The sequence below is a fragment of the Armigeres subalbatus genome, chromosome 1 (assembly GCF_024139115.2).
Source record: "Armigeres subalbatus isolate Guangzhou_Male chromosome 1, GZ_Asu_2, whole genome shotgun sequence".
Lineage (NCBI taxonomy): Eukaryota > Metazoa > Arthropoda > Insecta > Diptera > Culicidae > Armigeres > Armigeres subalbatus.
The window spans coordinates 153454203-153472630 of NC_085139.1; the positions used below are offsets into that span (position 1 = coordinate 153454203).

General features: G+C 38.3%; 1 protein-coding gene across 3 annotated transcripts in view; it reads right to left on the reverse strand.

Moving 5' to 3' along the window:
- The window catches only part of LOC134207548 (sodium-dependent nutrient amino acid transporter 1), a 53720-nt gene that overhangs the window by 22266 nt on the left and 13026 nt on the right, over window positions 1-18428 (reverse strand). For all 3 annotated transcript variants that reach the window (XM_062683261.1, XM_062683255.1, XM_062683267.1), the window contains exon 4: window positions 3574-3805. In XM_062683261.1, coding sequence (XP_062539245.1) covers window positions 3574-3805 — 232 coding nt within the window. The remainder of the gene's footprint in view (window positions 1-3573; window positions 3806-18428) is intronic.

Here is an 18428-nt window from a genome sequence, read left to right on the forward strand (position 1 = left end):
TAATCTAAAGTGGATTCACATCAGGCCAAATTGAAAGCAGCTGAAGTCAATAAACATGTGTATGTAGGTCTCTGAAAAAAACTGGGTTTGGCAATTTCGGGGTTCGTTTTCTCAAAGCTTTTTCCATAAATACAAAAATACTCCTCATTGACATTAATCTGGAAAATTGACTAACATGAAGAATAGGACTTAAGCTAATCTTGTGCAGAAGAGTGTGACATTTTTAGTGAAATATATTGACGTACATATTTTGATTTTCATTATAGGGTGGTGCATATTAGACAGCTCTGCAATTTAGGAAGAAATCGTATTCTTACAAGATTGTTGGTTTTTCAAGGAAACTTTTGGACCATACAATGACTGATATGTTGGAATATTGATAAATAGGGACCGCCAGCATGTGTCGGCCATTAGCGTTGTGATCGTCCGAGAATTCGAATTCGCATCGTCTTGCTCTGCACTGTGATCCTCCAAGAGATCTCTTAAGCAATTGGGGGTGATGTTTGACGATAAGCTGCGCCTCAACAATCATTTCGACTACCCGGACAGAAGCCATGAACAGAATAACAAAACGCGATATGCATTTGATTGATATAAGAGATAAAAGAACAGGCATGAATATTAAAAAAAATTGCACCGAAATATCATTTAAATATCATGATATTGATCACTTCCTACAAATATCATAACTTGATCTCTTCATGATATATTAGAGCAAAATATTTATGTTGTCGTATGATTTTTTATCTTTTATATCAATCATGTCCATATATAATTTTGCTATCTAATCAACATTTGATATTATTGAGCTATTTTTGTCTACTCGGGTACACCTGCAAGCACGCGTTGATGACGATAGCGGCACTATCGAGATTAAGCTACTGGCAAGCGTGGCGCCCGAAAATTAGAGAGTACCCATAGGCTGATGTGCATGAGAGTTATCGGTGCGTACCGTACTGTATCTCGCGAGGCAGCATGCGTACTCGCGGACACGATGTCCTTCAAACTGGAGGTCAAGGAAGACAAGAAGTGTTATACCCACAGGAGCACAGGTAATGCTCAAAGGAATATCAAGGCAACAACGGTAGCCAAACGGCAGAGAAAGTGAGACAACTCGGCTCATGGAGAGCTAAAATTTGGCTCCACGACTTCTTAATAGGCCAGGGATTCTTCAAGTGGTACCTGCGCAGGTTCCCACATGCGGCTTCCACCGCCTGCTCGTAATATCCAGACGTGATAGAAACGGCTGAACACATTCTATTTACATGTCCCCGGTTCAAAATGGAGAGAAGGGCAATGTTGGAAGCATGAGGAATAGAAACTACCACCGATAACATCGTCGGAAGAATGTGCCAGAACGCAGAACAGTGGAGGGAGTGCTGAAGGGTGACGACTAGAATTACCGACAACGAAGTAGCGCACGTAGCAGCAGCATGCCACCTTTGAGGTAAGCGGCTCATGAGCGTCAGCGTAGATAGATGGCGATAATGAACGGGAACATAAGCTCAAGCTACCAACGTTGCAGTTAGTGTCAGTTTGCGGTGAGCGAGTAGCCGCAGGGCGTGGCGTCACGACCGGTTGTGTAGAAGCTTTCGCTGTCGGGGAACTTTCCGGCGGAGTATCCGCCTTCGGGGACTATCTGAGTCGTTCGTGATCGCAATCGAGGCGGGAGCTGGCTGGCCCAACGAGCTCAAGTGGAGTGGGAGTGGAATGGCTTAGGGCACTATTAAAGGCTTATGAGAGTAGGCTAGAGCCACCTCCGGGGACTAGATGAGTAGATCAAGGCGTGCGAACGCACCGGCTTCAGGTCATCGTGGCACGATTGAACCGGAAGTCATCTCTTTCTGAAATCCTTAGATCGACCTCGACACTCGTACGGTCACTCACCCAGAACTTGTACTGATTTATGAATATGCTAACCAGGTGAAAGAGTAGTGTTGGTAGCATAATAGACTTCCACATATAAAGGTCGTCGGTTTCGGGGGAACTTCCGTCGCAGGGGAATTCTCCGTCGGAGTAGGATAAATCCGCCGTCGGAGACTTAGGTTGCGATCACGTTAAGAACCTAATGGTTCAAAACGAATATGGTGCTGAAAGGCACGAGGAAAAGATTTACAGGGCTCAAGACAGGGGCGTCGCGTAGAATAATTTTACGCCTTATTCGACTCCCGTTCAAAAAAATATAGTCCCACCAAAATATGTTCCCACTAGTCTAAACAGTGAGAAATACTTTTTGGGAACGATGTTTTGGATTGTGCGTTTGTTAATTTCCATGCAATGGAACGTGTGAGCACTTGTTTTAGTATCAAAAAATGTACACAATAGTCTTTTTTTCGGTAAATGTAGACTAAGCCTAAGTGGGGTTTCGTAGCTTTCTCCGTCAAAATGTAAATAATGTTTTTCATCAGTGGAGAGCCCAGTCAACTTGTTGGTACATATATACAGCTATTGATATAGGTTTTCATATAAGAGCCACAGATTCACTATACGTACGTGCCAAAGGGGAGACGATATTGCTACATACGAATTTTGTTTACCGATTTTCTTACTTCCAAAAATTGAAGTGACATGAAAATACAAAGCAACCAAAAACATTAAGTTAATGTTCATATTTTAATTTATTCTATATTAGTTTTAGTTCCCTTTCTTCAATAGCAATGTTTTCTAAAAATGTAGAAATCCGTAGGAAACAAAATGGGTTATTTTATTTGTGTATGTTGGCCATCTGACCAACGAACATTATTTTTATGGTTAGTATGGTACTACGAAGTCAGTTCCTTGGTTTCATACACTATTCTAAGCCAGATATGTTTCAAAAATTAAAAGCATATTTACAACAGTATTTTATTTGAAGGGCTCAAAAGTTTTGAGCATAACGGAGCCGTATTCAAGTTATTGTATTAAATAATTCAAGAATTTTGGTATTGGTAAATAGTACATAACTTTTGATAGAAACATACACCTGAGATTTTCGGACACAATGCACAATATAAGCTAAGCTTTCCATCGATGTATTAATATTCAAAATCGGTGATTGCAAACCTGACAGAAAAATAGTTTTCAAAAAGAAATCCAAGATGGCGGCCAAATTCAATATGGCTGCTTCTATTTTTATTATTGCATTGAGGATACACTCTTCCTATTTCCAACGATATGCTGATCTCTATGATGGTTTGAGAAATGTTGGAGTTATGACAGTTTTGGTGAGTCAAGAATTGACAAAAATCGAGGGGACCATTAAAATGATTTCGTGTATAACTAACGAGGGGTTCATCTTTATGAAGAATTTAACTCGGATCCTTAATATACTCGCCGAAAGCTTTTGAAAGAATATAAATTTAGGCATTTTTAAGAACCTCGTGCAGCCCGGTCTCAGCGAGAATTACTCATAGTTAAGCTCTATCTTCAAATAAAAATATAAGGATAAAAGAATAGAAATAACAAGGACCATTTACCTATGTACGTTTCAGGCTAGGTGCAGTCTTGCTTTTCTTATCAAATATGATTTAGCTTTTGGGAAAAAAAATTACCACCTGTTTTCGTTGCGGATTGCACCACTTTTCGTATACTTACAAGAAATATATTTGTGAACTGCTAACTCTCTGCAACTCCGAGCTGTTTGCACTTTGCGGCTCGCTGGCTATCTGCGAAGAGTCCACACAATTGTCTCCCCAGGACGGTTCGCACTTTGCCCATGGTAGCTCGGATGCAAACGATGCAAACAGGTAGTGGGCAGTCAATGCTATCAATGACACGTAGTAGCTGACTACCGAAGTCGTGCCAACTAGTTGTCCAATACCGATTCCTGCAAGTATTTGTAAAATAATAATATTAATAATATTAACTAAAATAAAATTCTGCTCTTGATTCTAATTTACATTGTGGTGATTGTATGAATATAAGAAATGGGTTATGGCATTTTCGTCTTTTCGTCATAGCCTCGATATCCATTAAAGGAGGCACTTTTTTGCCAAAATCATCCATACCAAAACGTAAGTTCAGGAGAAAAGTTCTGCTATAGTGGAGTTCAAGCAAATGGACGTTGCTTTTAGCCCCTACGGCGACGAACGGAAGTACCTGCCGTGTCGCTACCGTTTTGATAGACAATATTTATCATGTCAAATGAGATGTTTTATGAGTAGCTAAACTTGTTTGGGCTTTTCAGAAGATTTTTGATAATAAAAAATTCGATTCGGGTATTAGTCACCCGATATGGTGATTAATTTACAGTACTGAGGGTCAAAGGTCAAAGGTTATCAATTTTGTTTAGGGCGGGGTAAAATGTTTGGTCAAACGGTGGGGTAAAGTGAACAATTTTGTAAATAAAACAAACAAGTAAATTTCAAGCCAAATACATTTTCTTAATAATATTCAAAATGTTACCTTACGGGTATAAACCCTTTGTTTTATCACAGACAAGCAATCTTACAGGGGTTGGAAAAAATGATGAGGCGAGCAAAACGTCAACAAAATTCAAATGACATTAGATACTCTGTAAATGATCAACTATTTCCTTTGATTCTTGTAGGATGCGACAGGAAAATTCATCCAGTTCTGGGAACTGGTTCAAAATCTTGGTCTGACCGCAGGATTCCAGAGTCTTCTCTTCTTTTCTTCATTGTCATTACATCCCCCACTGGGACATTGCGGCCTCGCAGCTTATTGTTCATTAAGCACTTCCACAGTTATTAACTGCAAGGTTTCTAAGCCAAGTTACCATTTCTGCATTCGTATATCATGAGGCTAACACGATGATACTTTTATGCCCAGGAAAGTCGAGAAAATTTCCAACCCGAATATTTCCTAGACCGGACCGGGAATCGAACCCAGCTACCCTCAGCATGGTCTTGGTTTGTAGCCGCGCATCTTACCGCACGGCTAAGGAAGGCCCAGGATTCCAGAGTAATTCCGGATTATTTTAGGGCATACCAAAAATGCCTGTGCTTATATTTTTTACGTGGGTGACACTTGGATCGAAGTGCAATTTGCACCAGTTCTGATCAATCACGGAGTAGCAACCATTGATATGTACAGTCAGTCTAAGCTAAGCTAATCTTATATTTTTTACGTGGGTGAAACATTGGCCTTTGGCATATGTTTTTTCAGGAACTAGAGCTGAGATGATTGATATTTTTATATCACAGAACGGTCGAAAAACATCTGATACATGGCCGTTCCCGTGTATATTATGGACAGTTTCTTTTGGCTATTTTCTCCTTGAGTGCATTGTAAACCATTCTCCTCTTCATAAAGAATATTTGCATTGTTATAGCAGTTAAAAAATATTTTCGGATCATCCATAATGTTCATGTTTATGGTTTCTGGGCATCCTTCCAGTTTGCGGCATATTTTGTTCGAAAATTTGTATGGAGCGTAAATGACCATATTCCCCTTTCTTTTCACCTCCTTCTATCCAGTTTTTATCTAATTTATAAATAATCCCTGTTTCACTAATTGAACTGTCTTAGGGCTAGTTTGTCTCTATTTCTTTTTCAGAACATTTCTCACTTTCCCCCTAGTTACATGGCCAACAGCAGCAGCACAACTCTGACTGATTTGGTCGCATCAACGCTTATGTGCCTCTATTTGTTCGCACATGAGTCACTGTAACTTGTTTATGACAAGTGTGCTGCTCGGGAATATGCCCCCAAGTTACATGTTTTTCAAATCACACCCAAATTCAGAAAAAAAACCCTGATTGATCCACCTAGCGGTGTTTGTGCCTTTCTCGTACATTAGATATACTAAAAAAAATTGAGTGAGATTTTCTTAGCGTGTTTTTTGTATATAAATCGTATTTTGGCCATAACTTTTGATCCCATAGTTCGATCTGGCCAATTTTCAATAGGAAACAATGGGACAGGATTCCCCGTGGAATGCAACTTATTGCGAACATATCGGATCAAAATAAGTGCCTAAATCAAGCCTGCCCAACCTTTTCAAGTCACGGGCCAATTTTCAGAATAGACATCTGCTGGCGGGCCAAAAAATATTCGGCATTTTTTAATATATTTTCAAAAGTTTCTAACATTGAGTTTTTTTTCATTTCTGTAGAATGACAAAAAAAAAACTAAACACTATTGAATTCAAAAATTCAAAAATTTCTTACATAACAGGTCTTTTGATTGAAAAAAAATATAAAAACATGAAATTGTTGCATACTCTCGAATAATCAACGCATATTGTTTTCGCAATCGGTGACCAAAATTCGCAAACAGGATTCGATTTTTTTACAGCTTTTATTCTTGAAATGAGTGATGTTTTCATAACCTCGAAAACCTCCATTTGAAACATTTTGGATACATTTTTTAATTCGTTGAGAAAATGGATAAATCGTAACTGTGTTCTATAAAATCAACAAGATCGGGGAAATGTAGCAGTTTTTAGTAACAAACTGTGCTAAAATGTTTAGTTTCAAAAGTTTTAAAGTTGTATAATAAAAAATCTGAGCCGTGCCTTACAGCTTTATGTTCCATTCATTGAGATGTTTGGTAATATCTACCAGACAAGCTAAGTCACTCGCCCAGAAGTGTCACAATGCCAGTGTTTTTTCCATTCATTGCCAGTTCCGGCCGACAATCGGTTGTAAGGCTACTTAAGTTTTTAAAGGAGTGTCAGGCCATTCATAAAACTCCTCTCAGGTCCTTTTCGGTAGTCGTTCCACTCATTGGGGTCAAAGCTACTAATTTCCCTGTGATTTAAAGATGATCATCAACTCCCCTTATGAAGACAGCTACTTGCAACATGTTTTCAACATTAGTATTGTCTTGTCATCGATAGCGAGAGAGTAGAATTTGAAGTATGCGGCTTTTCTACGTAACGTAATTTTCAAATCTTCTACAAGAAGTTTTACTCATCGTGTTTCGAGGCAAACTAATGCTACTGAAGGAGACTTTTTCCTTAGGGCTCACAATGCCGACAATAGCCAATGTGCATCCCTTATCAAGTTTTCCGTCATAGAATAGTTTCATTCGTTTTGCCAACATGTCACTGTCCAATGTCCAATGAGCAGCTCGAAGTAGCTCGAAGTTGTTCCCGTCCTGCTCGTTCTTTTTTGTCAATAAATGGGCATGAGCAGGACAGGGAGAAACTTCAAGCTACTTCAAGCTCTCATTGGACAGCACTAATGAAAGGAATTCCGCTAAATTTTCACGGATTTTTATTTCATGAAAGCGCATCAAACTATCGTAAGCAAGCTATTTCTTATTTAATAATGTTACTAGTCGAAAATCAGGAACAATATAATCATTTTATCGACCCATCATTGTTATTTGCACAGATCTATTAAAACTACTTAAAAATTTAGATTTCAAAACAAAGCAACATTCCCATTATGACTGCTTGTTATGTGACAGGTGACTGGGAGTCCGCTACATTTTCATTTGGTCTCTTGAAAGTGAAAATGCAACTATGACGATCACGAAAACTACCAGTACTGACTTCGATAACCCACTGTTCCACTAATAACTCAAATGAAAAATGGAAATTTAAATTAAATGAGCAGATTATCTTTGAAGTTCCTAGTTCAGTGCAAATATCGATGCTTGGTTTCGTAATGTCGTTTCAGATCATATTCTTTCAACACCATAGCACTTTCCGAACAAATTAAGCAAACCGGCTTTCATTAGCACAACGTGAAAACGCATATCAACCTATCGTTTCATTGGGTCACTCGGGTCAAATAATCCAGCCATTTCCAAATATGAATCTTACAGTATTTATTAATAAATTATAAGATAGAAGCTTCTTGAGCCACAAAGATAAACTTGTGGGTCGGTTATGATGTATTTTCTATCACGCTGCGCGGGCCACAAAAATAGAGCCAAGGGCCGCATCCGGCCCGCGGGCCGTACGTTGGGCAGCTCTGGCCTAAATGATGAGTGAGTTTTATTTTGCGCACATACCCGGGTAGAGGTGAATAACAGACAAATAACATAATCATAACACATTTTACTATGATATCAGGTTATGTTATTCATGAATAACATAAAATAACATCCCAACAACAAATTTTGTTATAATAGTAGAATTTGTTATTTATATGTTAGGGAACATCCATAAATTACGTAACGCTTAGAGGGCGGAGGAGGGGTTGTCTGAAGTGTGACGATCCATAAAAAAAATTTCAGATTCTTCATACAAAAAGTGTGACATGGGAGGGGGGGTTGAAAATGGCCAATTTTTGCGTTACGTAATTAATGGATCTTCCCTTATATTTATTTATTATATTTATATGTAAGGAAGAGCAGAAAAATAAATTTTGTTTATTTGTTTGTTTATTTTTTAGGAAAAGGGAAAAGCCCGTTTGAGTTGAACTCTTTTTGTTCTCTCTCAAATGGGCGCAAAACCTCTTCGTCTTTTCGTACCAACAGAATACAATTTCACTCCAAATGATACACAATACAATTATTTCTTACAACTATTTACAATGGGGGGTCCCGTAGCGTAGTTGGCTACACGTTCGCCTTATAAGCGGACGGTCATGGGTTCGATTCCCAGCCCCTTCACCAACCCTTGTCAGTCGCCTGAGGTGCAGCCCAAACGGTGGCGTTTTGGGGTGCGCTTCTTACCGACACGGCTGCCCGATGACGACTGACAAATTGTTCTTCTCGGAGGCATACCTCCAACGTACCCAGATAAGCGGCAACCGAACAATGCAACGAGCAATTGGATACACGATACGGACAAAAGGACACAATGGACTCACGATGAGATGGACCCGGCAATGATAACAACAACAAATGTCTAAAAATAGATTCTGTGTGGATTCTGTACAGCAGAAAAAAAAACTATTTACAATGATTAACTTAGTCTAGATCCAGTATCAACAATTTAAACTAACCTTTCTAAAAGTGCGACAGGGTGAGGGAAAACCTTTTCCGAAGAGTGTTACGACTCAAGTAAAAATCGAATTCATTTGAGCAGCGATTGAAAATTCTGCACATGCTCAAAAATGGTTCGTTGTGCCCGTTATTCGTTCCGGCACCGCGGAGGAAAAAGAATTGTCTAGAACGAAGGTTTTGTTGGCTGCCGTTGAAATTCAGCTGGGACAAAAGAGGAGGCGAGTCAATGTTCAGAAGCAAAAGGTCTGCTACAAATAACGCACGGGCAGTATCACGGCGGACGCTTAGTAAATCTAGCTCAATTAACCTACAGCGGTCCTCATAACTACACGCTAAAAATGAACTACCCAAAATTGAGTCAAATCCGACTCATTTTCATTAAAAACGGGACAACTCAAAATTTGAGTAAAAGATACTACTTCAATAAAATGATGATTGCACTTAAACTAGGAGTCTGTTTGTCGTAGAATGCACATAGATAGATAGATAAACTTGATTCGCATCTGTCGTATTAAAAATTGATGGAAGACCAAGCTTAACTTTCGTGAAAATATCATTTTATTGAAGTAGTATCCCTTACTCAAATTTTAAGTTGTCCCGTTTTTAATGAAAATGAGTCGGATTCGACTCAATTTTGAGTAGTTCATTTTTAGCGTGTAGGCAAAATGTCAGGGTTTCTCCACGGGAGGTGACGTAGAGCGAACCGTACGAATTTACGCTGAACTGATTCAATATGGGAAATATTATTCTGATAGTAAGGTGCCTAAACTACAGATGAATATTCTAAAGTGGATCTTACTAAAGAACAATATAGAGCCTTTAAACAGTGGACATCATTAAAATTCCTTGCTATTCGAAAAATGAAACCCAGAGTACGGGAGGCCTTAGAGACTATGAAAGCTACATGTTCATTAAACGTCAGCTTAGTGTCTAATAATACACCTAGATCCAGTGTTGCCACTTATTTTTCGAACCTCACCTTCATTTTCAGGCGTAAAAATCTTTTTCACCTTTATTTGTGAGCAAAAAATCTTGAAAAAAATCTTTATGTACTTAAGGCTGAAGCGCATAACATCGTTCGTCATTTCGCCCGTCAAATTTGACATTTTCCCGTGGATAAACTGTTAAATTCGACGAGTTGATTGGCGAACTTGTCTTTGTGCTCCAGGCTTAAACTTGAATAGGTGCTTAATAGCTGAAATATTCACTTTTTTTAAAGTATACAAATGTTTTTAAATCTGTTGGGTTTTTTAGAAGCAGGTAGATATTTGTAATGAGAGTATATTTTGAAACGAGTTTCGAGGTATTTTTGTACCATCCCATTTATTGCAAATCAAGGTGAACAAAAGTTATAAACCTTTCAGGCACAGACAAACAGACATAACACATTGAGCATCGTCATTTAAACACTAACGACATCTGTTGATTTCAGTTAGTTGGGCAAATCACGAACCAGATGGCGGTAGTGAGCAAATGTCAAACTCGAGCAAATCCGATGCGCGCGTCTCTAGTGACCGATTGGCCAACTAATGATTATTTGAATTGACCAGTAAATCAGTGAACGAAGGAAATTTTACGAGTGTTATGTCTGTTTGTCTGTGTTTCAGGTTTGTAGTGTGAATATTTTGACTTTTTGCATTTTGAATTGAATTGCAACGGTGGCGCTGGGCAGTTCAATAATTGTCACAGTTCGAATAGAACGTAAAGTACATGATAAGCTTTGAAAAACGATTAACATTCCGTGACTACTGAGTCAAGCGATAGCCATCTGGTAGCTGACGGATTTTACTGAGTGAAAACTGCCTTATCGGTCATGATATCGGATTAAAGTATCGGCCAAAAATGAGAAAAAAAACAGAACACTAAATTTCAAAATGCACAAAAATCTTGAAAAATCTTATTTCTTCAAAAAAATCTTTAATCTTTATATAAAGATATCTTTATCAAAAAATATTAAAAAATCTTCATATATAAGATAAATCTTTATATGTGGCAACACTGCCTAGATCCTTGACAACAGTCTCTCTACGTAGTGTGGTTGATCCAATAGTATAGTCAAAGGCAATTGCTGAATGTTTACGAGAAAACGAAATGGAGGAGCATTTATCTGGATTGAGAACCATACAATTTAGCTGACACCAGTCAGTGAAGAGATCCAACTGCGATTGCAAAAATGATGTATCTTTACACCGTTTATGATCCAAAATAATTTGAAGTCGTCGGCAAATGATAGTTTAAAGCACTTGAGTAGCAAGTTAATGTCGTTCAGGTAAACTATAAAAATTAAAGGACCAAGATGGCTGCCTTGGGGAACTCCTGAAGTCACAGGGAAAAACGAAGAAACATAGTCGCCAATTTTTATCGCCATTTTACGGTTTCCTAAATAAGAACTGAGCCAACAGAGAATGGAACCAGAGAATCCAAGTCGTTCAAATTTGGCGACAGCGATTTGGTGATTGATTTTGTCAAAAGCTGATGAGAAGTCAGTATATATTGAATCGATTTGTTGTCCTTTCTGAAGAGCTTGCATAATAATCGAGGAGTAGATGATCAAGTTAGTATTTGTAGATCGCTTTGGAACAAAACCGTGTTGATCCTCAGAAATGTAGTTCAGGCTAGTTCGAACAATTTAGACATGGCACATAGCGATGCTATACCACGATAGTTTTTTACCTCTTGCTTATTACCTTTCTTAAAGACAGGAAAAGTGTATGATTTTTTCCAAAAATCCGGGAATATTCCTGAACGTAACGATGAGTTGAATAGGATTGACAAAGGTAACGACCAACTTGTAGAGCATTTTTTGAGAATAGTTGGAGGAATACCATCCGGGCCCGAACTGGTAGATGATTTTAGCGACGAGCAGCATTCATCGACGTATTCTTCCGTGACTTAAGGATGTTGACCGACTGGAGGACGGAGGGGTACGCTGACAGCAGCTTGCTGTACTAGTTGCTCAGTAACCGAATGATTAGAAAATACACCGGAGAATTGCTTTAGGAAAAGGTCACATATTCCCTCCGTGGATGTTTGTTCTAGGAGTCCATTCGTCATGACTGTTGGAAGGCCAGATTCTTTTCGCTGTTTGTTCACATAGTTCCAAAATCCTTTTGGGTTGCGACGAAGTTTTTGCTGGATTTTTCGTTGATACGATTTGAAAAGTTTATTGTTCACACGCTTATATCGTTGGTTGGCGGAGAGATAAACTGCTTTGCTAAACCGAGATTTGTACTTGGAGTATTTCCTCAAGGCGGACTTTTTGATATTCTTCAAACGTTTCAAATAACTGTTGCTCCAGGGTGGGCTTATAGGAGAGGATGATAAGCATTTGGGGACGAATTGGCCAATAGAATACAGAACAATATTTGATACTAATGTAACGGCTGAGTTGACATCAAATTCTGCAAGGATCTCATGCCAATTAATGTTTTCTAAAACACTAGTAATAATTGATTTTGATATTTCCTTTTCTGCAAATATTTTGCTATTGCTCTTATAATAGCAAAATGATTTATTTTTTGGCTACTCGCTCAAACGATTTCTCCTATTATTTTAGTTACTTTAGCAACTATATCAAACAAACTAACAACAGATTTTGCTATTCTGTTATTCATATATTAATGGTGGAACTTGTTATTCTTTTGCTATTTTCTTCTACCCGGGTACATACACACACGCACACACATACACAGATCTTCTAAAAAAGCGAGTCACGATGTTCGATGCTGCAAGGACACGCAGCTAACCTCGAGGGTGCGTCATGCACTGGCCCCCCTTTGAAGCATTACTTTCTGGTTGTACCGAAGGGACGATGGGCTTGGCGGCAATGGAAACGGTTTAGCTGGTCGGGGATGCAGTCCTGCCTCCCTCATTGGAGGTGGCCCCTAACCCAGCACTTCCTGGTCAACCCAGGATGTCTGTTGAGCAGATTCCCCCTCCATTGATTAGGAAGAAAAAAAAAAAAAAAACACATACACAGACAGATATCATCTCAATTCGTCGAGCTGAGTCGATTGGTATAGGGGCGATTCAAATATGACGTCCACTACTTTTTGAGATTTCTAGACCCACCCTCCCCCCTCTGTCACGCTTTTTTGTATACTTAGTACATGTATGTCACAAAATCTTAGACCCCCTCCCCCCCTTAAACCTGTGACATCATTGTTGAACGACCCCATATCACACTATGAGTCTCCGGACCTTCTATCACAAAATCGTCTTGGAAGTGAATATATAGCCTTTTCGTTACACCTTGGTGTACGAGAAAGGCAAAAATGAAATCATTCATCATTCGCCACTGTTCCATAACATGCTAAATAAACGATGTAAATGATATTTTGATTCAGAACTTTGAACTCAAAGTTTTCATGACTTAAATACCACAGTTCCGAAATTACATTAAACTAGTATTTTGAGAAAGCGCACAGAATTTGTTTAAAATTTCGCGGTTTAATAGTTATTTCAAATAACACGAAAAGCATGGTTTGGCATGGAAAATAATACGAGAAATCCATAAATGTGAAATAGACAAGCCGTTGCCCACTTTTCTCCGTTCACTTCACCCCACTACCCCTACGCGAGTTATTCCACGAACAAAATGAAAGTATAAATTTCCAAATGATGGTTATAATCATATAATTATTAGTATATGGGTTTATTGCTTAAGTTAATAGATAAATTTTTATTCCTAGTGTTGTGTGCACGGGAGTACGTAGATGCATTTCCCAACATCGTGTCACCCGGACAGACGCAGATTTAATCACCAACGAGTCGACATGTGGCTACACAATTCCCAGAACTGCGGACTTCATACAAGTACTGTAGCGGAAGGATCCTGGAGGAAAATAAGGCCTAAATCATCGTTCAAAGGGGACACTTTTTGTAACATTCTTTCTATCTATCACAACGCATACCGATCTCAGTGCATTTCAACGTCTACTTCATCACCCTAACACAGCACTCAATTCACCTCTCATCCATCTCTGCATGCGCCATCCTCAAAATACTTGAGACTTATCTAGCAAGGATTGCATTTCATTTTAAGTTTTAAAAAACTGATGTGCTGATGTACTATTCTAATCAGCGAATGTAAAACTGAAATATTTCCAATGACAGCAACATTGCCCACTTTTGTAAAGTTAGAATATACTCAACTTTGGACCAAATTGCAACAATAAGTGTCTTCTGGAGATCACATGGTCTACATTCAATTGGTACATGCAGGTCCATGTCACTTATTGATAGTGCAGGGACAACTTCTGACCAATATTCTTCTGATTAGTTGAGACGAATTAGATTGTTAGTCTTAATAGAGGTTGAATGCCCTTTTTCTTGATTGAAAGAGTTTTCGAACCTTCGTGCAACCTTATCCATAATACGACTAGTAAGACCTAAACTAAAGTTATGGGCACTCTCAAACTGTTGAGCAAGTTTTTGAATCTTTTCGCCATTTCCTTATAAAATTTAATTTTAGAGCGCTTAGCTGGAATGGCTTTTCAGGTTTAAAAAAATGGTCAATTTCCAAAAAGGTTTCAAAGGAGGATCGTAGTATTATTTACATTTAATACAGGGTAACTGCAAATAATCCTTGCAACAAAATAGGTTTACAAGTAATTAGAAAAAAAACGGCGTGCATTACATGTAGTTATAATAGGATAGCATGAAACAAGTTTTATTTGTCGGAAAATTATCACCATGGCCGCTTTGTTTTTCACAAATGCTTCTCAGATATTTCAGATGATTGTGACATGATTTCAACTGTCTCAGTGATATATTCAGTGTTTTGCTGGTTCTTGTATTCGAGATAGACTACACCGAATGAAAAATCCGACTCAAATACGGTGAGTTGGAAGGCTCCAAAACCCAAAAAAAATCATTTACAAAGATTTATTTTTATTTTGCCCATAAGTTGATAGCCAGAATTTCCAGAAAGTATGTACATATGTTACAGCCTGTTATTATCATTTTTTGCTTTTCAGAAGCAAACTGTTAAAATATGTACGGATAATTTGCAGACACCCTGTAAAAACTGGTTTGCAAGTAAACCTAAACAAACTGCTCAATCAAAATAATCATTTTACCCAATTCGTAAATAAATGAATAAGTATGATCACGTGTGAGATATGCGTTTTCAATATAAGGCTGATTTACGATTTGTTTTTTCAATTCTTGATTGGGGCGCTGCTGATATCGTAGTTACAGTCAAGTCACATGTATGTTGAAGCGCAAATGAAACAATTTATTACTATACGATGATTCTTGAATCACTTATCGTGCCAGCCTTTCAATAAAACGATCAGTATCTTGTGGTATCACTTGCCATTCTTTCGCAATCTGCCGTATTGCAGCAAACGGTCTGGTTTTGAAAACTTGTTCCAGCGATTAAATATCCGGATTTCCAACAATTGAATGTTTGTAATTGTACATTTAATCTTGGAAATGATTGATAGGTTGTAATTCGGCGCATTCGTCACTTTCCCAGATTACGGAAGCCCAGGTAGTTATTCGAGAATAATTTACCACAATATCGTTGGTCAGCGAAGCAATATCACAATATACGATATATGTAATTAAGGTGTATCATTGTAACATCTAATAAGTAAGGTGCATCATTGTCCGTTTTAGGAAAACCATATCCAATATCCAAACCAGTAATTCTTAAAAAAGTGTCAATACGTCAGCGAGAAAGTACTAACCACTTCCTAGATACTTCATGGATGCAAGTAGTAGTCACTGTTCCTTCAACATCTTTCATTTACGCACAAGCCTTGGCCCGGGAGATCCATGCTTTCGTGTTCTCACTTCCATTACAAGATATGTAGTAGCTTTAGGTATTTACCAATCTATGATTGGCTAAGTATACAGTTTTTTTAAAGAGATTTTTGCCCTACTAAGTGATGAACCAGGCTAGGGCTGCAAGTCTCTATAATAAAACATCAAAGATATTTGCAATCCGAGGCTATCTAACTTTATAGGATTCATCCCTGTGGTATATATTGCGAAGTTGCTTGATACTGATAAGAAAAATAACGGAATGCAAAAACCGTAATTTTCCAGGATGCTTTCGAATGTAGGTTGCGGTAGTATGCGATTAGATTAGTTATCAAGCATGCGAACTGAATGAATCTAGGATAAAGCGTTTCATTGTGTTTGTAACCACGCCAAAGCTGTCACAATGTGAAGATTATCAAAAGCCATAACAATTTATTGCTTAATTTTACACTTTTTCTTCTTCTTATTTTTTCTGGCATTACACTGGTACATTGTCGCTCCGCAGCATAGTGTTCGTTAGCCCTTATGTGGTTGACACGTGGATAACCCAAGTTCTATAAAAATATTAAGTAAATACAAATGTAACAATACAACGGGACTTAACTTCTTGATAAAGGTACAATATATGTAAGCAAAACGTCGAATAAAAATGTAACCCCCGTTTTTGAGCATAAGAAGACTGAAAGCCATAACCTCAAATAACACCATCATAGTCGATCTCTCCTAGTATGTTCATAACTTTATTAATTTTCATCCGATCTACATGCGTTACAAATGACCTATTGGCCTATTTGTAGTATGGTACACGCTCTTTGTAGTACTTAGAATATGTGTGTTGGGGTGTAATGTATTGGGTTATCCGAGGAATCCCTGAGTATGGTCTGAAGGTCTACAATCGTGGTTTGTCACAAGGGGAGATCTACCACATTGTACTCTAGTTCTACCTAATACTTATTAGTGATGATCATGAATCTCTAATCTCCATAGCTCTCATCAATTTAATATAAAGTCCATGCGAATTTGGTGGATTTTCTACTGTGCAAAGGTGAGATTCGGAAATGGCAAACACAATGCAATTAGATCTCTGAACAAAAATTCACATAAGAGAAGCAACATTGCATGGTCAAAACCAGCTGTACCACATCTTATTATTGGAGAAGCCCAAATTAAGTTTTTTGGGAATTTATCTTACGATCATCATTCATAAGTATTATTTAGTTAGATCTAGATAGCATACAGTATTTTAGATGTTTCATTGTAATCCGCCGTGCCAAGGTTATCTACTGATGATCGTGGGTTCGAGTCCCATCGAAGGAAAGTGGTTACCTCCAATACATTTTTCAAATCAAAATTTTCCATATTCAACAAAAGTTACTGTTTCCATAGTAATTTTCAACCTTGTATACAGTGATCCAGTGATGTTGTCACCCAGCGTCATGTCAGCGACAGTCGCGTGTTTGTGATTGGAAAAACCTTAAAAAGCTGTTTCGAGTTTGGTAATTATCGCGACCCAAATATTATCTCGAAAAGCGTTCCTACTATGCTTCGTAATACATCTAATTGTCAAGAAACCGTCGGAAATCTCGACGACAAATACCATGCTGTGGAAACCCTGCGAGGATAGGGAGAGCGAGGGAGATAAACCTCCCCCTAGCAGGAGTTACCTGGCTCCCTCGGTGGGGGCCGCATATCCGAATCAGTTTGTTCCAACTTGTATACAAGTGCGATAGACTTGTTTTCATGGCCTATTGAGATTCGAAGAGGTTTTTGTCTCTTTTATCGTTGTTCATTATCTATTGAGAGCGATTGCTGCAAACCCTGGTCCGGGATAATTCAGCCGCCTAGCCCGAAATCGGTTGCTTGTGGCTACGTCGAGTTAAGGACATTCACGAGATATAGTCCAAAACAACATTCTGGCACACACCTCCACCAATAGGTGATCAGCACATTTTACATGCATGCTGCTACATACATGCATGCATGCTGCTATGGATCTTTAGAGAATGTGATTCAAGTCCTAAATTGCATTTAACGAAATAAAAATGTGTTATTCAGATTGGAATATTTCGGTAGTTCTTATCTAAAGCTATGGGTTAAATTAAGGTGCACCCCGTGTGACGCAATATAGAGAGATCTACTCTTGAGCTTTTTCCCACAAACTGTTGACTTTACCAGATCTGTTGGCATCTCTTATTTTGTCGCCTTGCATCATACGGCAGTGCTCAATTTTTGGCCCTCCAAAAGTTTTCACATCCATAACGTCTGGGAAATGCCGTTCATTGTTCAGCACGTGGGAATTCATTTAATATTCTCGCATTTCTTGTGAGTTGTCCTCTATTTGTTACTCATGAGGAACATACACTGTTGTGAGATACTCTTAACATAGATAACAGATACTCGATTAGGTTTGCACCTCAATAGAGAGTCCAAACCATGATGGCCCGGGGCAAAAAATCCCGGGATTTACTAAATTTCTCGGGAAATATTTTTTGAAATCCCGAAGATCCCGAGCTAGCCGGACGTTGGACCCATTTACGGAAGTTAAATTCTGCCTAGTGGTGGTAATCCTGAAAGGACACCGCAGTGTTTTAAAATGTCATTGGCATTAATTTGTATAATTTACCCAGAACTTTTTTTAGATGCTAGATATCGATTTATAGGGTATGATGAACTTATATCCCTTAAATGTGCCTACAATTTGGTCGAAGCACACATTGCTGTAATTATGTATCTTTGGACAAAAATATAGGTCCACTGTAGCTTTATGAGTGCATGAAAAATATGAAGTAAATTTGGTTACTGAAAAAAGTTTTG